At 42.8% G+C, this 23,187-nt stretch overlaps 1 protein-coding gene across 1 annotated transcript in view; it reads left to right on the top strand.

The window, feature by feature from the left end:
* LOC126103914 (uncharacterized) overlaps window positions 1–23,187 on the top strand; it is a 90,577-nt gene that overhangs the window by 55,839 nt on the left and 11,551 nt on the right. Inside the window, exon 4 of the mRNA XM_049912334.1 lies at window positions 17,560–17,755. Coding sequence (XP_049768291.1) covers window positions 17,560–17,755 — 196 coding nt within the window. The remainder of the gene's footprint in view (window positions 1–17,559; window positions 17,756–23,187) is intronic.

Genomic DNA, 23,187 nt, shown 5'->3' on the forward strand with positions numbered 1-23,187 from the left:
AATGCAGATTTATTTATTGCTATTTCATCAAGAGCTCTCCTCTTGAATCTCTATCACAAATCATTTGTTAGTGGGGTGGCACCATGCTGCATTCCATTAGTGTTGCAATCATAAAGTTATTTGTAGCGAAGCAAAATATTATAAACAATAACTACAATAAAATGAAATTAATTTGGTCTAAAACCAGCAATGTCTGCCTCCATATCTGGGGTCAGCGCGTCATACTTCCATTTGGAGGACCCAGATTCAGTTCCCTGGGATTTTTCTTACATGGACGGCTGGAACAGGGTGCACTCAGACTGTCCAAGACAACTGAGGACCCACATTTTTTTTTTTTTTTTAGAAGCATATAACTCGAAGGTCTGCATGACTGACAACGTTTGGGACTATGTTGTGCTGCCCTTTGCCTCGCCATGTTGTGATCTACAGTCCGAAGACTGATTTGATGCATGTCTCCATGCTGCTCTACCCTATTCAAGCCTCTTCATCTCCGAATAATACTGCAACTTACATCCTTCTGAATCTGCTTACTGCATTCATCTGCTGGCCGGTATGGCCCAGCGGTTCTAGGCGCTACAGCCTGGAACCGCGCGACCACAACGATTGCAGGTTCGAATCCTGCCTCGGGCATGGATGTGTGTGATGTCCTTAGGTTAGTTAGGTTTAAGTAGTTCCAAGTTCTAGGGGACTGAAAACCTCAGAAGTTAAGTCCCACAGTGCTCAGAGCCATTTTTGCATTCATCTCTTGGTCTCCCTCTACAATGTTCCCCTCACATTTCCCTCCAGTACTAAACTGGTAATCCCTTGATGTCTCAGAATGTATCCTATCAACCGAAACCTTCTAGTTAGGGTGCGCCACAATTTTCTTTTCTCCCCAATTCTGTACCTCCTTATTAGTTACGTGATCTGTCCTCCTAATCTTTAGCATTTTTCTGTAGCACCACATCTCCGAAACTTCTATTCTCTTCTTGTCTATATGCTTATCGTCCATGTTTCGTTTCCATAATACATCGAAAAGTTCTATAGAAATACTTTCAGAAAAGACTTCTCAACACTTAAATCTACATTAGATGTTAACAAATTTCTCTTCTTCAGAAAAGCTTTTCTTGCCATTGGCAGTCTACATTTTATATCCTTCTACTTCTGCCATCATCAGTTATTATGCTGCCCAAATTGCAAAACCTGTCTACTACTTTAAGTGTCTCTTTTCCTAATCTAATTCCGTTAGCATCACCTGATTTAATTCTATTACATTCCGTCATCCTTTTATTTGTATATAAGTTCCGGCTTTTATCCAAAAACACTGTTTTTTTTTCTTGTTACCCAAACATTTTTCACACGTCTGTGCCATAATTAGTGGGTTTTGTTTATCGAACACTGTAAAAATTGAACATATTTTAGGTTGTAACTGAGCTAACAAAGTAAGGCCTAAAGGAAGTTTTTGTTAGTTTTTCTTCTTACCGTGATTTTACATTGTATGGCTTTGCAGGACCATCTGTATGGTATCCTGCACTGATAACTTGTCATATGCAAACCAAACGAATATGAATTATGTTTACTTTTATCTCTCTCCTTCTATGTGTGTAAGTGTGTGTGTGTGTGTGTGTGTGTGTGTGTGTGTGTGTTTGTTTGTTTGTTTGTTTGTTTGTTTGTGTAAACTTCTTTAGGTGTTTGTGTTGCCTTTTCTGTAAAGTTCCTTTCATGTGTTAAATAATGTGCCTTTACAGACTATAATGTTTTCATTTAAAACTTGTTTGCCTTCTGCTATTGGTTTCTGTAAGCGTAAGTTCTCTTCTATTGTCAGGTTGTGATATAGGCTGTGGCTGGATTGCACTATTTTTAAATCTCTTGTAACTGTTATTGGGTGGTGGTTATGGGCTATTAGGTGGTCAGCAAATGTGGTGTGGGTTCTCTTACTTTTTACGGCTCTGAGGTGTTCTGAGTATCTTGTTCTAAAGTTCTTGCATGTTTGTTCTAGGTATACTGATCAGCAAGTGTTACATGTGAGTTCATATATTCCTGATCTGTTGAATTCATTTGTGGGTGTCTCCTATTTTCTTTTTCTGTGTTGGAACCAGTAGAGATATTCAAGAAAATAGACATACCAGTCACAGCAAGACTCATATGATTTGATGTTTCTTAAAAGTGTACTAGCATTCCATAAATGAAACAATGAACATCACCATACAAAGACTAAAATAACAAGAAAACACACCAGACTCACACATTAATGAAATATCAACCATACTCAAGACCATAACAGCACAAAATTATTTTATGTTCAATAAAGAACTTTATTCCCAACATAAAGGACTGCCAATGGGATGACCAATTATCGGCCTTCTAGACAACAATAAGACCAAAAATAATACAAAGTTATAAGCTGAAAAGTTATAAGCTGATACCATTACATCGATGACATAATATGCCTAATCGATGAACCACATACACATATAGAAAAGCTGCACAATGAAATAAACAACTTACACCCAAAAGGACACTTCACGTTAGTAACAGAAACAGCAACACACATGACTTCACAATATTCAGGACACCAACAACCACGAGTATCACCATTCACAATCTGTCGAACCACCTGGTGGCACACAAGCGAGCAAGCTTCAGATTCATACTTCACAGATTGAACAGAACACCTATATGCAAAAAGAATTACACACAAGAGCTAAACACAATAAAACGGACAGCAGAGGAAAATGGTTACAAGCTCCGTATGATAGAAATTAAACCAACAAATTTGTAAACAGGAAAAGAATGAACACACAACACACACACATAAAATCTTACGCAACACAGATCAACTCAACATACAAACAATGACCACATGCAGGACACAACAGTACAACAACACACACACAAAAGAATGGCGCATACTCACCTACAATAACAAAATTGTCCACAGAATAGACAACACATTGGAGACACAGGAACTTCAAGTAGGATACAGGACAGACAACACAACACAGGAAAACTCAGAACACAGGAGACATCCACAGGTATACTCAATAGATCAGGAATATATGAACTCACACGTAACATTTCCCAATCAGTATACACAGAATAAACATGCAGGAGCTTTAAAACAAGACACTCAGAACACCTCGGAACTCTAAAAAGTAACAGCACACATAGCACATTTGCTGACCACCTAATAGCACCTAACTACAACTGCAAGACATTTAAAAATACTGAAATTCAGCCACAGCTTGTACCACAAACTGACAATTGAAGAGAACTTCCACGCACAGAAAGCAACAGCAGAAGGCAAACAAGTTTTAAATGAAAGCGATAGTGTCTGTAAAGGCACATTATTTAACACATGAAAGGAACTTTACAGAAAAGGAAACACAAACACCCAAAGAAACTTACACACACACACACACACACACACAGAGAGAGAGAGAGAGAGAGAGAGAGAGAGAGAGAGAGAGAGAGAGAGAAAGAGAGAGATAAAAGTAAACGGAATTCAAATTCGGCTCCAAACTCCCTCGGGAACAAGTGAACGCCGACTAGGTTAGAAAACACAACAACATAGTGCTCACCGCGTTTCGCGAAATGAAAAACGTTTGTAAAAACGAAATTATATTCAGTACATTAATACGTGTGTGCTGTGCCCTCGGAATTCAAAAGAAGAAAGATCAGTCACGATAAAACGTGAGTAATAACAAATATATACGAAAAACATTTTGTCGGAAAAGAAAGTACAGTCTTTTTGCATAAAAGGTGAGTTTTTAAAAAATCAAGGGAAGTGTTAACTTGCCGATGAAACTCTCATTTACATCGTTTGGTTTGCAGATGGCAAGCTATCGGTGCAAGACACCATTCAGATAGTCCTGCAAAACCGTATAATTTAAAATCATGGTTAGAAGAAAATTGAACAAAAACTTTCTTTAGGATTCACTTTGTTAGATCCGTTGCAACTAAAACGTGTTCACATTTTACAATTTTCTTTAAATAAAAGCCATTGCTGATGTCACAGAGATGCCGAAACAGTGTTTCTGCATAAAAGGCGGAATATATACCCAATAATTTAACTGCAAAAACAGAAAGAAAGACAAGAGCTGCAGGCCCAAAGGATTCATTATCCTTGTTTTGCTGTTGTTGGTGTTCATTTTATATCCTCGTTTCAAAACTCTGTAAACTCCGTTCAACTGCTCTTCCATGTACTTTACTGTCTCTAACAGAATTACAATGGCATCAGCAAACTTCGAAGTTTTTATTTCTTCTCCATGAACTTTAACTCCTAATCCAAATTTCTCTTTGGTCTCTTTTACTGCTGGCTCTGTGTATAGATTGAAGAACATCGGGGATTGGCTACAATCCTGTCTCCCTCCCTTCTCAACCACTGTTTCCCCATCACCTCTCTCTACTCTTATAACCGTTGTCTGTTTTCTGTACTAGTTGTAAATAGTCTTTCGCTCCCTGTATTATTTTACCCCTGCTACCTTCAGGATTTCAAAGAGAATATTCCAGTCAACATTTTCAAAAGCTTTCTCTAAGTCCACAAATGCTATAAACAAATGCTTGCCTTTCCTTGACCTGTATTCTAAGATAAATCGTAGGGTCAGTATTGCCTCTCGTGTTCCTACATTTCTCCGGAATCGAAACTGATCTTCCTCGAGGTCGTCTTCTACCAGTTTTTCCATTTTTCTGAAAAGAATTCGTGTTAGTATTTTGCAACCATGACTTATTAACCTAATAGTTCTGTAATTTTCACACCTACCAGCAGCTTCGTTCTTTGGAATTGAAATTATAACATTCTTCTTGAAGTTTAAGGGTATTTCGTCTGTCTCATACATCTCGCACACCAAATGGAAGAGTTTTGTCACCGCTGGCTCTATCAAGGCTATCAGTAGCTCTGACGGAATGTAGTCTACTCCTGGGCCTTTGGGACCAATGACCGTAGCAGTCTGGTCCTTTTCATCCCACAAACCAACCAACCAACCTGGGCCCTTGCTTCGACTTAGGTCAGCGCCCTGACAAATTTTTCTCGCAGTATCATGTCACCCATCTCATGTTCATTTACATCCTATTCCAATTCTATAATATTGCCTTCAAGTTCATCTTCGTTGTATAGATCCTCTATATACTCCGTCCACATTTAAGCTTTCCCTCCTTTGCTGAGGACTATTTTTCCATCTGGGCCGTATAGCTGTTTCTCTTTTCTCCAAATGCCTCTTTTATTTTCTTGTAGGCGGTATCTGTCTTTCCGCTGATAATATATGCTTCTAAATCCTTACATTTGTCCTCTGTCCATTTCTGCTTAGCCATTCTGCACTTTTTGTTAATCTCATTTTTAAACGTTTGTATTCCCTTTCGTCTGTTTCACTTGCTGCATTTTTTAATATTTTGTCTTTCATCAGTTAAATTCAACGTCTCCTGTGTCATCCAAGGATTTCTACTAGGCTTTATCTTTTTACCTATTTGATCCTCTGCTGCCTTTACTATTTCATTTCTAGAGGCTGTGCCACTCGTCTTCTACTGTATTCCTTTCCCATGTTGTGGCCACCCATTGCCTAATGCTCCCTCTCATATTCCATGTATATTGTCGATATCAAAACACTTCTGCCGCTAGCAAGATTCATTTGAATGTATTACCTGTATTTGTAAATATTTACTCTCTAATACAAGCCAAGGATCATGATGTAGTTAAGTGTGGTATCTATCATATTCATATTCTTTGTAATTACATACAGTGTTTACATTCTGTGAATATAATTAAATCCAAGTGCTGCTAATTTCTGTGTATATTTGTGTGTATTACTTGATAATATACATTATGGGCAAGAATTTGCTATGGACATCACAATGAATTGCAGTGTAAGTAACCGAAAAGGAAAAAGCAAAAGACACACAACACGTTTCGTTACCGATTCCTAAATTTCTCTCTTTTTCGCCAGCACCATCACCACAGTGTCTAGTACACTTGGTCCACGATGTAATCTTCCTGAACACCTCCATCTGGTGCTGAGCCTTTAGTGGTTCTAAAACTAGTTAATGCTGTTATAAATGGTATAAAAAACCTCAAATAGCTCCTGGTTGGATATTTATACCCAAATAAATAGATAATTTAAATAACAGCTACCGTTCGTCATCTATAACTGATGTACCGGAAAAACCACGTGGGATTCCTTCCGTTGGCTTCATGTGATTTTTTATAACCACCTTCCGCAGTGCTCGACGGTCCCTGTCCGTCGTACATGAGGTGAGCGATGAGCATTGACCAGCTTTCGTCCAAAGCGCTGGGTGAGTTCGTTCGTTTGTTTGGATTTATGTCAGGTTCATGATGACGTGCACATAATTTCGTTAATAGTCACAGTTATTGTGATATCTATATGGAAGACAGACACTGGGCGATATTTGAAAAGTTTGCAGTGGAAAATAGGGGTCATTATGATTTGGTGTTTGATGCATAATACATAATACACTCATGCTCATAAATTAAGGATAATTGCAGAATGTGGTGCCACACAACGTGGCACTACACAAAACTGGCGCTACTAGCATAGGCACATAGGAAACACACATGGCACAGATCTGTAAGTCCACGGTATTGGTGATAAGTTGAGAAAACCGTCCCGAAACACATGTGCTACAAAACGCCAGTGTTTCCTGCGCACGTACCCCGACATCAATGTGGGGTATGATCACCATGCACACGTACACAGGCCGCACAACGTGTTGGCATACTCTGGAACAGGGGGTCGAGCAGCTGCGGGGGTATAACCTCCTATTCTTGCACCAGTGCCTGTTGGAGCTCCTGAAGTGTTGTATGGGTTTGAAGACGTGCAGCAATACTTCGACTGAGAGTATCCCAGACGTGCTCGATAGGATTTAGGTCTGGAGAACAAGCAGGACACTCCTTTCGCCTGATATCTTCTGTTTCAAAGTACTCCTCCACGATGGCAGTTCGCTGGGGCCGTGCGTTATCACCCATCAGTAGGAAGGTGCGACCCACTGCACCCCTGAAAAGGCAAAATGCCTTTTTCGTGCAAAATGACGTCCCGATACACTTGTCCTGTTACAGATCCTCTGTCAAAGACATGCAGGGGTATATGTGCACCAGTCATAATCCCACCCTATACCATCAAATCACGACCTCCATACAGGTCCCTTTCAAGGACGTTAAGGAGTTGGTATCTGCTTCTTGGTTCACGCCAGATGAAAACCCGGTGAGAATCACTGTTCAGACTATACCTGGACTCGTCCGTGAACATAACCTGGGACCACTGTTCCAATGACCATGTACTGTGTTCTTGACACCAGGCTCTACGGGCTCTCCTGTGACCAGGGATCAGTGGAATGCACCTTGCAGGTCTCCGGGCGAACAAGCCATGTCTGTTCAGTCGTCTGTAGACTGTGTGTCTGGAGACAACTGTTCCAGTGGCTGCGGTAAGGTCCCGAGCAAGGCTACCTGCAGTACTCCGTGGCCGTCTGCGGGCACTGATCGTGAGATATTGGTCTTCTTGTGGTGTTGTACACTGTGGACGTCCCGTACTGTAGCGCCTGGACACGTTTCCTGTCTGCTGGAATCGTTGCCATAATCTTGAGGTAACACTTTGTGGCACACGGAGGTCCTGTGCTACGAGCTGCTGTGTTTGACCAGCCTCCATTCGCCCTAGTATTCTATCCCTCATAACGTCATAAGTATGTGTTCTTTGACTCACACAGTCAACATTAGCACGTCTGAAAACGTCTGCACACTTACTCGCTGCACCGTACTGTGACATGCACCAACACACCTCTGCGTATGTGGACTGCTGCCAGCGCCACCTTGCGACGACCGCAGGTTAAATTCCCCGCATGGTCATACCCCGAGGTGATTTAAACCCGCAAACCGCCAACCAGAGCGTTTTTTTACCATGTATCAGCCTTATCCTTAATTTATGAGCGTGAGTGTATATGGCTGCCAATGAAATGTAGCTAACATGTTGAATTTTTCTTTAACCTTGGATGCAGGTCTCTGTCTGTCACCAACGTAGAAAACATTGATCTGATGTAGGACACACATTTGGTTTGGCAGTGGTAGTCCCTTTGCGTTTCTACTTATAATCACACCATCTACCGTGACATTTGATGATCAGTTTCACATTAAACGCTGGTATCCAGATGCTTTTGAACAGATAGTGTGCAGGATGTAAGAAATTATACCGACAGACTCGAGGACAGAAACCACGTTCAGGAACGTCATCCGAGAATGCTACAGAGCATGCAAATTTTAGGAGCCAACGACTGATGCGATGCTATACTTTCGGCATTAACTTCAGTTTGTACACTCATGTTCAGAAAAAAACAGAACACCTTGAACGACTACACATAGGACGTTCATATTCACTGGACATGAACATTAGTATGTTCTACAGAAATTACTAGCATTTCATTCACCTCAGTTCAGCATGTGTCCAGTTCCCTAGTAGGCACAGGGTCCACCATGGGCCCTGATAACTTGTTCCATGCGTGATGGCATCGACGCGTATAAGGCGCGAATAGCGTCCTGTGGTACATCCATCCATGCTGCATTCATAGGTTCCAAAGTTCACCTGTGGTGGTTGGTACTGGGTCACAGCGCTGCACCTGCTTTCACAATTTCTCCCACTTTCTCGATTGGCGGCAAGTCCGGCGACCTGGCAGGCCAGAACAAAATGCTGACATCCTATGATACCAAGAAGGTACGTGTTCGTGTAGCAACATGCGATCGTGGATTGTCTTGCTGATAAATGGCGCCTGTTGTGTTGCGTAGAAAGTGTATGGCCATGGGTCACAGGATGTCATTCACGTAGGTCAAGCTGGTCACAGGGCCCTGGACCCGCACCGTATGTGGTTTGTGGTTGGTTTGTGGGTGCACCACACATCATAATGCCTTGAGCTGGCGATGTACGTTGTGTGCGAATGCTGTGACTGTGATGCCGCACTCCCTACTTGCAACGAATCAAAATGCGGCCATCGTTTCCAAACAAACAGAACCTGGATTCCTCCGAAAACACTGTCTGATGCCATTCTTGTCCCAAGTGACGTCGTCCCATGCGCCATTGCCGTCTAGCGTGTTCCTGCACATTCGTCAAAGGTAGGTGGAAAAGTGGACGACGCGTACTTAACTTTTGCATTAATAAACGGTGATGGACTGTCACCGCTGGTAGTGTAGGATGTGTTACATTGTTCCACCTTCGCACCAGAGCCGAGGAGCGCAGATTTGTTCTGCATTCGCATTCAGATGAGGTATCGATCTTCTTGGGGGAGTGGGGGTGATCTGGGTGGGGTGACCTGATCCATCTCGTCGTGTTCTATGGCCTTCCGTGAACCATTCGGCACACACTCCTTGCACTGCTGAATCGCTTTGCATCATACGAGCAGCTATTTCCTGGATGGATGGATCCCATTCTTTCATGCCAACAATGTGCCCTCTTTCAAACTCACTGATTTAACGGTACGGTTCGCGCATACGTCTGCAAAGCATCTTGCTCGACTCCCCAAGTCAAACTGGTCCAGTACCTTCGGTTTATAGCGGCTATAAGTAGGCTGTTTAGATTTTTATATTGGTAATGCCACGTAGCGCTCTGTATGGGAGTCACTGGCTGTGCTGTGTGCGGTATGTGGCTGGTTTGCATTGTTGTCTGCCATTGTAGTGTTAGGCAGAGGCAGCTGGATGTGAACAGCGCGTAGCGTTGCGCAGTTAGAGGTGGGCCGCCAGCAGTGGTGGATGTGAGGAGAGAGATGGCGGAGTTTTGAAATTACATATATTATAACTTGTGATGATATTAAGGTAAATACAGTGTTTGTTCTCTATTAAAATCTTTCATTTGCTAACTATCCCTATCAGTAGTTAGTGACTTCCGTAGTTTGAATCTTTTATTTAACTGGCAGTAGTGGCGCTCGCTGAATTGCAGTAGTTCGAGTAATGAAGATTTTTGTGAGGTAAGTGATTTGTGAAAGGTATAGGTTAATGTTACTCAGGGCCATTCTTTTGCAGGGATCTTTGATAGTCAGATTGCGTTGCGCTAAAAATATTGTGTGTCACTTTAGTGAATGTTTGAGTACGTTCAGTTTTGCTCAGCTGTTTGAAAAGCAAATAGTGTAAGAGGTTTATCAGCACAGTCGTGTATAAATTGTTCTAAAGGGGACGTTTCACGGCAACAAGAATCGCAGGTGCATTTTACCGATAGGTGGTGTTACGCCGCGATATCGATGTTGACCTTGAATCTGCGAGCCAACATTGCTCAAATGCTAATCATTTCTGCAGAACATACTAATGTACATGTCCTGTGAATATGAACGTCCTATCTCTAGTCGTTCAAGGTGTTCTGTTTTTTCTGAACATGAGTATTCATCAACGGACAGCAAGCGTGGCTCTCCGTATAGGACTTGGCTGCCCTACGTCTATTACATGACGTCCAACGCAACCACGCCTATCTTAAAACCACTGCAGAGAAACTTATGCGCGGCAACATAATTTTTATTGCCGAACGGGTGGCATAGCAGCAGGTATTACCCCCTCCGACGTTCTGTCGTTTGTTGGTACACTGGATGCAACACAACGATACCGACAGTGTCGACATTACGGGGGTAACGTCCGCCCATCCTGCAACTATTTCCACCTTATCCATTCGAGGTTGGGGCGATCAGTGTCGTTCAAGTATTCAGCACTTAATTTACTAAAAGAAAAGAAATGTGAATGTACATTAACCTTATCCAATACGAACGTTCCAAAACTCTAGATTGTATGTTAATTGAATATAAACGTATATAACGTCGACCAGTCAGTTTCGAATATTTGTTTGTATCCATAATCTAGTTCTCAAGCCTCAAGCTGCGTCATAAGGCTGCATATCGCAATGATGCAGAAACCATTGCCCGAACTCGTGATGGATAAACAAGAACAGTAAGCACCTGTACTATTTAATCACGACATTATTGTGCTTGACCTTTATCGGAAACTCGCGGTAACTTTACAATAAACAAGTACAGGGGTGGCTAATGAAAACGCTGCGCACTGTCAATTCTTTCAGGTCAGTTGTGCATACATTGTCAGTCTGATTACGCGCCTACCTACGGTAAGTGGGTGGAATGGCCCTCATTCCCAGTTTCAATAATACTGTGATCGACCAATACGGGTGGGTTCCCTCATCACGCGACACACTTCAGGCCTTCCTGTTACTGCTATGCTATGCAAGCGCAACAGCTCGGATACTTGTGGGTGGATCTACATGAAATCTCTCACAGTCCCTTCAGTCCTGGTGTGTGTTTCCTTTGTGCACGACTGCTGCCGTTTTTACGTTATTTGAAAACATCTATTCCACCCAATCGCTGATGTCTAGTGCTAATGCCTTTTTGCATAGATTTTTCTGTAGTTGCATAGAGTTGCTTGCCCATTTTTCTTACTTCGCCATAAATGGAATGTATGTAAACGGACACAGTGGAAGCAGTACAGAACGGTAACCGAAGAGTCCTGGGATCGAGTCCCTAGGTGGAAACTGCTTTTATATTTTAAATTTTTGCATTTCTTACACTAAAAATAAAGTGAAACACTGTTCAATATAATATATTTGTTAATGTTTTCATATAAGGCATGAAAAGGAAATGCCAATGATTATTCGAGGTTGCAAATAAATTTCTAGGAAGGGATTGTAACACGTACGCGAAAATTCCGTATATAAAATTTGTTACTTTTATTATTTTACAGTTGATGATATACACATGCTGGGGTGATATTTATCGTAATAACAGGCGAGCAGTAATGTTCTCGGCATCTTCCACGCGTTACAGACGCAGCCGTATTTTTACAATTACATGGTTGCTTTAAATTTTCTATAGAAAAACGAACTTTACATTCACAAAAAGTTCTCTCTCGTCTCACAGCCTGGCAGCAAACCAGGTGTAATGCATCGTTTCGCCAAATATTGGCGAGGATAGCCTTTGATGTACGAGGAAACATTTTCTGATATAGTGTTCTCGGTATGTGATTTATTTTCTTCTTTCGATGAGGTAAGAATAGGTTTGAAGTTTTTCGCCAAATTATTTACCGGACGAGAAAAATATAAATCGAAGAATTACGCTAGCTGAGTGCATTTGGATGGAATCACTTTTATATCGCATCATTATTACATTTCTTCATAAATGACTCATGCCTTGCCCGACCCGCGCCAAAACTGCTATTTTTTTGTAACGATTGACCGGCTGGAGCTCCCACTGCTGTCACTTTCATTTCTGGCTAGGCCATGCGTATGCCATAAATTTTGACGAAATCAATGATGACAGGTAGGTCCACTTCCCATGAAAGATGACTGATACTGCCTCACTCGCCTAATAACACACCCTTGTTAGCAGGTTTCACACGGCTGTGTCCGCTTGCACATATGTAGTGAAGTTACAAAGTGGACTTCCTGTACTACCACTATACCTCCCGCCGTGTTGTGTTGTAGTTGGTAGCTAAGTTTCCGTACCCACTTACTAGGATAATGTGCCCGTTGGTTCTCACTCGGCTTGTGTTCGCCCGCACACAAGAAGGAAGCTACCAACCGAGTGAAGCTGAACCGCGTGAAAAGTAAGTGGAGGGGATTGGGAAACACGCAGCATCACCATACGGACTCAGCGCTCTAGTTTTCATCGTATATGTTTGGTTTTCCCTCTGCAGTTACTGCTCTTAACACTCCCTACAGTATTGTGGCGGGCGTGGATGCGTTAGGCACTATTGAACGGCGAAAATGCTACCAAGCCAAGTATAAAAAGTATCTTTCCTCTGCGGTCTTGAAACGGAATGGCAGTTCATAAAATGCGCTCGAGCGACTCCCTTTCTGGCCACTGTAGGCCAGCGCTGCGCGGAAAACGAAAGCGATTGGCCGAGCAATATGGACAGATCGAGACTGGACTGGCCTGTCAACGGGATAGGAGGAGGCAGTCGAGATATGAATCGTGAGGTGTAAGGAAGACAGCGAGAACAGAGACGCCATGAATAATGAATCTGATATGATACTTTTCTTGATTTCACTTTCAGTATGTTTTTTTTCTCACGTTTCTTGAAGAATGTAGATCGTAAATAAGTTAAACTTTGGATAATCAAATGGTTGGACGACAACATAATGATAGGAGGGAATTCCATTCTTAAGTTGCTATTCCAGATCTTGGGTGTTCTAATTGTTAAAGTTCTGAATGTAGTGTGATAGTATTAACAGCAAAAAGTGCCTTATGTAAATCTGAATTTCCCAGATAACTATTTTTGACTGTCTGGATAAATGCTCAGTTTTGTCGATGTGGAGTAATTACGAAAAACGTGATGGATAATCATGTTCAGCAAGGACTGTAAATAGCAAAATTACATTTTTTACATTCGTGATAATAAGAAATTTTCAGCATAACTTTGTTCTTGCTGTGTTTTATCGCCTTTTTAAATGCGAGAATTTTAATTTTCTTTTGAATCTTCGTGTTAGTGGTAACGATTGGGGTAATTCTTTATATAATATTGCTTATTATTATTTGGCGATGTAAAAACGTTGACTGACTTTAGAATCGCGGAAGCTGCTTTTTGGATGGGAGTATCCTGTAGTTACATAGTATTCGTTTATCACCAAATATCAAGTATTCCGCTAGAGTCTGTTAACGTGTTAACTGACGCTGATTGCCAGAGGAGCGGCCTAGCTGTAATATATATGATATTCAAAATAAATGTAGGATTTATCTGTTGTGATCATGAAGCAGATTGCTGTGTTACTCGAAGTTCTTGATTTTCTACCTAAATAAGCAAACACGTCATGTCGAATCAAGAGGAAACAGAGTGTTGTTCCGTCACAATACCAACGTAAAAAATGCTCAGAAGAAATTAGCTTCCATTCTAACTACATCGTTCACGTTTGTTGCGTGGTGGTTAGTCAAAAAAACAGTAATGTTTCTCGCAAACTAGTAGAAACCAGACGTGATACTTCTTTACGGAGAATGCGGAAGGAAGGCGACATTGAGGAGGGGTACAATACATGGAGATCCAACGAGAGTGATGAGGTAATTCCTGCTAACAATACATGGAGATCCAACGAGGGACTGCTTGCTAACAGGTAGCAGTGATTTATACTCTCTGATGAAATCAGAACAACAGAGCATCTCTCGCAATGCTAAGTCAGTGCTGTAATAGTGTGAAGGATAAATTCCCGCAACATTGCCCGGATCCGGATTAATACTCTGCTTCCTGAACTTCGAGAAAAGAAGGTCAATACCGAGGTTCGATCGCGTCCGCATTGTTACTTTGTACCAGGAAGAACTCTAAAAAGGGAAGAAGAATCCAGGCGTCTCGGGGTGCACCAAAGCGACGTTGTCTGGACATGGAGGAGATACAGAGAGACAGGAACTGTCGATGACATGCCTCGCTCAAGCCTCCCAAGACCTACTACAGCAGTGGATGACCGCTACCTGAGGAGTATGGCTCGGAGGAACCCTGACAGCAGCGCCACCACGTTGAATAATGCTTTTCGTGTAGCCACAGGACGTCGTGTTACGACTTAAACTGTGCGCAATAGGATACATGATACGCAACTTCACTCCCGACGTCCATAGCGAAGTCCATCTATGCAACCACGACACCATGCAACACGGTACAGATGGGCCCAACAACATGCCGAACAGACTGCTCAGGATTGGCATCAGGTTCTCTTCACCGATGAGTGTCTCACATGCCTTCAACCAGACAATCGTCGGAGACGTGTTTGGTGGCAACCCAGTCAGACTGAAAGCCTTAAACACACTGTCCAGCGAGTGTGTGAGTTAACGAGCATTGCGCTCTCATTTAAACATATGGACGAAAGAGTCAGCCTACAGGAATCCAGGAACCATGTCGTCCAGGACCGCGCGCCACAAAGGGCGCAGATTCACTACGAGATGGGGAAACTCAGAGGCGTCTATTGTCTATTGAGGCCTAAGCGCTGTAGTGTGCGAGTGATACAGACGAGAACCAACGTCATAGGGAAACCCAGTAGAAGCCGTTTGTGGCCAAGGAGACGTGGCAGTGTTAAATATGGCGGACCTAAGATTGGCCATAAAGGGAAATATTTATGAAAACTATTTAATTCTGTAGTAATGCAGGGAATCAACTAACAGTAGTTTTAATCTGCCATCCTCCATACAATTTCATGGTGATTCCAATAAAATTTGAATATTGATCATATCTGTAATAGTTTAGTATTTACTGTTAAAGCGAAATTAAGAAGTTTTGTAACAAAGACCTGAATGCTAAAATCTGAACGCTGTGGTCGATCTTAACGATCGATATTTCATATAGAAGCGCATCATTAAAATGACAACGTTGTAAATATCAACCTGTAACTATATTTGTTTAAAAGATATAGTAAATTTAAATTATCAGTTTTTACAGTTAAGCATCAGATCATTATTTCCTCCACACAAAACACATTCAACGATGACAGCATTGAATCATTAGGTAATATAATATTTGTGTTAAAGTTTAGTGCATAATAATTACTTTTGTTCTTTATTTATTTATCAGAAAGCACATTGGTACAAGGCTACTGGCCGTGACAGACAAACTTAAGAAGGAAATTGTACTGGTTTTATGTAAAAGAATGTGAAAGAGGTCAAGCTTTGATGATTTAAATATGTTAAAATGTAAAATAAAGTAGAGTAAGCTGTAGCCAATCTGACGGACGGCTTCAGGAAAGGGAACTGCACTAGTCAGTTGAGCGAAGATGTTCGGCGCGCGGGAAACGAGGTCGGAGACGGGCAGAGAGCAGTTCTGGCCTAGACACCAAAGGGTCAGTTGGGATTGAGACGCGAAAGCGGACAGTCGGTCTTTAAGCATGTAGGAAGTGAAACGACTGTGAAACTTTCGCGTTGTGTGGTATCGTGGGACTTAGTCTCTGAGCGGCGAGCAGCCGCGCGCCTGGTGTGAACTCTAACTTTTCGCATAGTTAACGAGGTGGAATATCGAACTTGTATTTCGCGATGAGACTGTGAATGATCGAACTGTATCAGATGGATATGCGTTCGAGTGTAACAGTAACTCTAAATGCGATCACTTTTGCTATCAGTTTGCTTTTTCAATAAACATTGTTCTAACCAAATCGCTACTGTGTGGCCAACATCATTTATTGGTCGTTAATTTAGTTCCTGATATTATTATTACTGTTATTACATGTTATATTAACCTTGTCTTTCGCAAACTTGCAATCAGCCAGACAATTTAACCAAATGGTCACAAGTGTGTAATGCGCCACGTGCGGTTCAACCACTAGACAAGTTTGAGCCAAGACATTTCGACGACGAGGAATCACATGTAAGCTCGAACATCTGTGGGATGTTAGCTGCAAATGCAGCAAGGTGGAGGTTCCCTGCTGTTTTGGGTTGGCATTATTTTGGGCCGACGCATATCACTGATGGTCATAGAAGGCGCCGCAACGGCTGTACGATACGTGAATGCCCTCCTCCGACCGATAGTGCAACCATATCGGCAGCGTGTCGGCGAGGTATTCGTCTTCGTGGACGACAAATCGCGCCCCTATTGTGTACTTCTTGTGAATGACTTTCTTCACGATAGCGACATCGCTCGACTACAGTGGCCAGCATGCTCTCCAGTTACGAACCCTATCGAACATCCCTGGGATAAATCGAGAAGGGCTGCTTATGGACGTTGTGACGCACCAACCACCCACTGTAGCCTCCAAATATATATATATTCACTTATGAAATTTTTTATTAACAATCCCAACGAATTCAAAAGTAATAGCATTGTACATGGCTACAACACTAGGAGAAAGGATGACCTTCACTACTCAAGATTAAATCTAACTTTGGCTCAGAAGGGGGTAAATTATGCTGCCACAAAAGTCTTTGGTCACTTACCTAATAGCATCAAAACTCTGACAGACAGCCATATAGCATTTAAAAGGAAATTAAAACAATTTCTGAATAGCAACTCCTTCTACTCATTAGACGAATTTTTGGTTATAGTAAGTGGGTAATTTCCCCAACCCCCACACACAAAAAAATCTTAAGTGTCATGTAATAGTCTGTGTAATGTGATATCTTGTATAGACACCTTTTATTAACCTGACACATTCCACATCATTACGAAGTGTCGTATTCATGATCTATAGAACAAGCACTAATCTAATCTGAGGGATCTACGCCTACTCACCGTTGAGGAGTGGGACCATCTGGACCAACAGTGCCTTGATCATCTTGTAGATAGAATGCCACGACGAATATAGGCATGCATCAATGCAAGAGGACGTGCTACTGGATATTAGAGGCACAGGTGTGCACAGCAATCTGGAACACCACCTCTGAAGGTCTCACTGTATGGTGGTACAACATGCAATGTGTGGTTTTCATGAACCATAAAAAGGGCGGAAACGATATTTATGTTGATCTCCATTCCAATTTTCTGTACAGGTTCCGGAAGTCTCGAAACCGAGATGATGCAAAAATTTTTTTTGATATGTGTAGAATGAAAGATATAGTTACAAGTCGTACAGAGAGGTAAGAAGAACCAGAAATGTTGGCATTCTGGTTAGGCATTAAGAGAGGCGCTCTTGTCTCGGCCGGCAGAACGCCAGCTCTGCGCCGCGGCTGCTGCAGCTGTGGACGCACCACCGGTCGGCGGTGTACGGCTGGGACTCTGCTCGCGGCGCCTTCTCGCTGCTGGAGCCGGCCGCCGGCTTCCCCGCCACCGTCGCCGCCACCGCAGACGGCCGGCCCATCCTCTACGCCGCTGACGGCTCACACGGCCTCTGGGCCAAGCCAGGTGCGTACCTACCCTCTACTTTATTACCCACACATTATACCATTTATCACAATACTGGAAGTCAAGAATGAAGATGCCGATATTAGAGTTCGTGACTGAGAGGGAGGAACGCCCTGCAATTTAAGTTCCAGTCATCGACGAACAACAGTATTTTTATCAAGTCCAGTGAACAGAATACAGTAACATGATTCCTAGACGCGGCTGGATTCAGGCCCAGAGTCAATCACTGACGACGGCACGGGAATATTCTTGCACTGACAAGGTCCGTTAGCTGTGGTTGGCAGTGTGCGTTTGGGTGCTTGATGGTTTCATCGGCAATGAGCGGTCGGGTTCTCGAGATCTTGGTCGGCTCTGAGCACTCGGGTGCTCGAGGATGGACGAAGCCGGTGGAGGACATAGTCCGTGGTGAGCATAGGGTGCCTCAGGATGGACACGGTCTGTGGAGACAGACTTCTCGTTGGCTTGGCGATGGAAACTACGATCGAAGAACCGCAAGACGCGGTTGGCGTAAGCCCAGAGTGAGGATTGGTTACAGAGTGGGCAGATAGCGACCTAAATACTCGTCAAGCGAACGGATACCAGCAAAGGCAAGTGACTCGTGGAGGCGAGGTAGTGCTGAATGCTGGTTAGTATGATAAACATTAGTATTTTTCACAAACCATCAAAAGTGAGATACGATACTTCTTTCCGGAGAATGCGGAAGGAACGTGAAGAAAACTGTTCAGTCTCATGCACTCAGAAACACACACACACACACACACACACATATATATATATATATATATATATATATATATATATACAACACAGGGAGGAGTACAACACAGGGAGATCCAGAGACAATATCCAACGAGAATGACAATTCAGTGAATATGCAAAAACAATATTATACCGCGCCGGGATACAAGACAGAGGGTGAGGATCAAGCCTACAACGACCAGAGCGAACATAATAGATGTTCGGCAGCTGTACCTCTTATCACACATGTTAACTCCAGAGACATTACGAGTGCGTCTGGAGTAAATCAGTCTAGAGTTGTTCGTCCTTTGCACACAAATAGCGTCCATCCTTATCACATGCGTCCTCTCACCAGCAGATTAACCAACGGAACTTCAGAAGGTTCATAGAAGTCCGGCGCACAGTTCTCATGCGACTTCAGGACAATTGCTTCTTTCTTCAAAAAATTCTCTTCATCGCTGAAGCTACGTTCACATATCATGGAAAGCCGAATGTAAGACATATACATTATTCTGACGCTGAGAATTCGCTCTGGCAGAGGCAGGCTGAACGTCAGAGGCAGTAGAGTGAGAACATTTCATCTACATCTACATGATTACTCTGCAATTCACATTTAAGTGCTTGGCAGGGGTTTCATCGAACCACAATCATACTATCTCTCTACCATTCCACTCCCGAACAGCGCGCGGGAAAAACGAACACCTAAACCTTTCTGTTCGAGCTCTGATTTCTCTTATTTTATTTTGATGATCATTCCTACCTGTGTAGGTTGGGCTCAATAAAATATTTTCGCATTCGGAAGAGAAAGTTGGTGACCGAAATTTCGTAAATAGATCTCGCCGCGACGAAAAACGTCTTTGCTCTAATGACTTCCATCCCAACTCGCGTATCATATCTGCCACACTCTCTCCCTTATTACGTGATAATACAAAACGAGCTGCCCTTTTTTGCACCCTTTCGATGTCCTCCGTCAATCCCACCTGGTAAGTATCCCACACCGCGCAGCAATATTCTAACAGAGGACGAACGAGTGTAGTGTAAGCTGTCTCTTTAGTGGACTTGTTGCATCTTCTAAGTGTCCTGCCAATGAAACGCAACCTTTGGCTCGCCTTCCCCACAATATTATCTATGTGGTCTTTCCAACTGAAGTTGTTCGTAATTTTAACACCCAGGTACTCAGTTGAATTGACAGCCTTGAGAATTGTACTATTTATCGAGTAATCGAATTCCAACGGATTTCTTTTGGAACCCATGTGGATCACCTCACACTTTCCGTTATTTAGCGTCAACTGCCACCTGCCACACCATACAGCAATCTTTTCTAAATCGCTTTGCAACTGATACTGGTCTTCGCATGACCTTACTAGACGGTAAATTACAGCATCATCTGCGAACAACCTAAGAGAACTGCTCAGATTGTCACCCAAGTCATTTATATAGATCAGGAACAGCAGAGGTCCCAGGACGCTTCCCTGGGAAACACCTGATATCACTTGAATTTTACTCGATGATTTGCCGTCTATTACTACGAACTGCGACCTTCCTGACAGGAAATCACGAATCCAGTCGCACAACTGAGACGATACCCCATAGGCCCGCAGCTTGATTAGAAGTCGTTTGTGAGGAACGGTGTCAAAAGCTTTCCGGAAGTCTAGAAATACGGCATCAACTTGAGATCCCCTGTCGATAGCGGCCATTACTTCGTGCGAATAAAGAGCTAGCTGCGTTGCACAAGAACGATGTTTTCTGAAACCATGCTGATTACGTATCAATAGATCGTTCCCTTCCAGGTGATTCATAATATTTGAATACAGTATATGCTCCAAAACCCTACTGCAAACCGACGTCAATGATATAGGTCTGTAGTTCGATGGATTACTCCTACTACCCTTCTTAAACACTGGTGCGACCTACGCAATTTTCCAATCTGTAGGTACAGATCTATCGGTGAGCGAGCGGTTGTGTATGATTGCTAATTAGGGAGCTATTGTATCAGCGTAATCTGAAAGGAACCTAATCGGTATACAATCTGGACCAGAAGACTTGCTCGTATCAAGCGATTTGAGTTGCTTTGCAACCCCTAAGGTATCTACTTCTAAGAAACTCATGCTAGCAGCTGTTCGTGTTTCAAATTCTGGAATATTCCATTCGTCTTCCCTGGTGAAGAAATTTCGGAAAACTGCGTGCAATAATTCCGCTTTAGCGGCACAGTCGTCGGTAATAGTACCATCGGCACTGCGCAGCGAAGGTATTGACTGCGTCTTGCCGCTTGTGTACTGTACATACGAACTGAATTTCTTCGGATTTTCTACCAAATTTCGAGACAATGTTTCGTTGTGGAACCTATTAAAGGCATCTCGCATTGAAGTCCGTGCCAAATTTCGCGCGTCTGTAAATTTTAGCCAATCTTCGGGATTTCGCGTTCTTCTGAACTTTGTGGGTTTCTTGAAGACCACGTTATTGGCCCTTACTTTATTGTAGAACCCGTAACGATTAATGCGCTTGTGGTTAGGCAAGCGCTGACCCAGCTCTTTCCTGGTCGCTGGGTAGGATGTGAAGGCGTTATAGTTGTCCTGTATGTTCGCCTGATTTGTCGCAACAGGAATTTTTTCCTCTAGGTTAAACTCAAAGATGAATGCTGTACACAAGTTCCTACTAACCAAAAGCATTTAAGACTTCGTATTTTTGCAGCATGTGCAATGGTATCTAAGTAACCTTTTCAGTTTGTCTTGATGTCCTTGCAGTGTCAGGTGAAAACGTGTGTTATAGGAAACGACCTTCATTTCGAACATTGGAAGATGTAAACTGAATCTTAAAGAAGTCTTTGTGACGACTTTTTGGATGTTGGTGCTGATGTATTTAGAGATTAAATCATAATTCGTAGCTATTATTCAAGAACCTTTATACCGCAATTGCATGTTTTACAAATCCATTTAATTTTTGAGATACATCTTTCTGTTACTGCAATTATCTGGTGAATCTTCCTGAGATGTTAAGGAATCACTAATTCTCCACAAATATATATTTTATAAAAAAGAGTAGTATGCTCGTTTGCTCCGACGAACCAAGATAATTAACACTCAAAACTGACTGACACGCTGAAGGCCTTTGTTCAGTAACTCAACGTTTCGTACTTGCTGAGTTTTCCACAAACTAATACTCGTATTTACAAAGATCTACTGCTGCACACGGAAGCCAGGTCCCACAGGAGTTGACGTTTACAGTGATCTAGATATTTGGGAAAATAGAATACAGTCAATTTTCTACCAAAGTTTCTGAACGAAGTTACGACATCCAACCACAAAGACTGGACTGTCGGCAGAGCTGCAGAGTCCAACGCAGTGTCTGTCGAGGAAGCCGCTGGTCGGCAACAGGCAGCGGCGTCGTAGTGGAGCGGATGTTCGTCTATATCTCTGGCTCGGCGTGAACTGGCTCTGCACGGCAGTGCGCGGGTCTAAGTACTGTCTCGCGGCATGCTATCGCAGGAACTGTTTTAGGTGACATGGGTCGCGGATGCAAGTAGGTACGTTGCCATTGAGCTACTACTTTACTATAGTGTTGGGGTGGTACCTATTATCGACTGGTCTCCTATTATAAAAGTTTGGCACACCTCGGTCAGCATGCTTCCCGGTCCGCGCCCCCTGATGGCGCTCCTAGGGTCGCCTAGTGGAACTGCTGCAAAACCGTTTTCTGGTGCAGAGCGGTTGCGTGGAATGTAGACAACCCGCGACGTTGTTGTGCCAGATGCGTTGCCGGCGTACAGGCGCAACATGTCAGATGACACGCTCTTTGCCAGCCAGTTGATCTGACGGTCCAACTACATCTAGCCAAGTGCGATTAGTATCAATTTTTAATTACACTGTTCTTCACTATTCCGCTTCTGTAAGTAGGCTTTCTTAGGTGCATCAAGTTGAAGCACTCCATTATCTTGACAGAACAGTTCCATATGTTGTCGTAAGCACACTCAAGTAAAAATTCGAAGCCAGGATAGTCTGGATAGCACTGGAAGCACATTTATTACTGACACCAACCTGCTGCCACAACAGAACTCACCTCCCGCACGGAGACAGCAGCTACTTATACAAACACAAAGTATTCCGGTGTGCTGGTATTTATACAAACATCGAATATTCCCCAACATATAAACGTTATAAATATAAGATATTTCATAAACCAGCCAGAACGATAAACACCAAGTAACAAACGTCTGTTGCTGGCCGGGTTTGAACTGGCAACCAGCAGCATTCCAGCCAGCTATGCTGTCCACTAAGGAACACTCTATGACCACAGACTCGCTGTTTCACATCTTCTCGTTTGAGTCGACTACACCACCCTTGTCGGTGGTCCTCTGGAAGGCGCTGGAGGATGCTTGGGGCAGAAAGAACAGTGCAAAACCTGTAGTTTCCTCGATGTCTTGTATGTGAATGACACATCTGGCACTACTGTATCCCAGTCTCTCTCATTGACATCAAAGTACATCGAGAGAAAATCTGTCGATGTCTTATTAAACCGTTGTCTGAGGCTATTCGTCTGTGGATAGTAGGCAACTGTCGTACACTGAGGTTACAGAAGTCATGGGATAGCGATATGCACACCTACAGATGCCGGTGGTATCCCGAACACCAGGTATAATAGGGTAGTGCATAGGCGGATCTTTCATTCACACTCAGGTTGTGAAAAGGTTTCCGAAGTTC

This window comes from Schistocerca cancellata, chromosome 1 (genome assembly GCF_023864275.1).
Source record: "Schistocerca cancellata isolate TAMUIC-IGC-003103 chromosome 1, iqSchCanc2.1, whole genome shotgun sequence".
Taxonomy (NCBI): domain Eukaryota; kingdom Metazoa; phylum Arthropoda; class Insecta; order Orthoptera; family Acrididae; genus Schistocerca; species Schistocerca cancellata.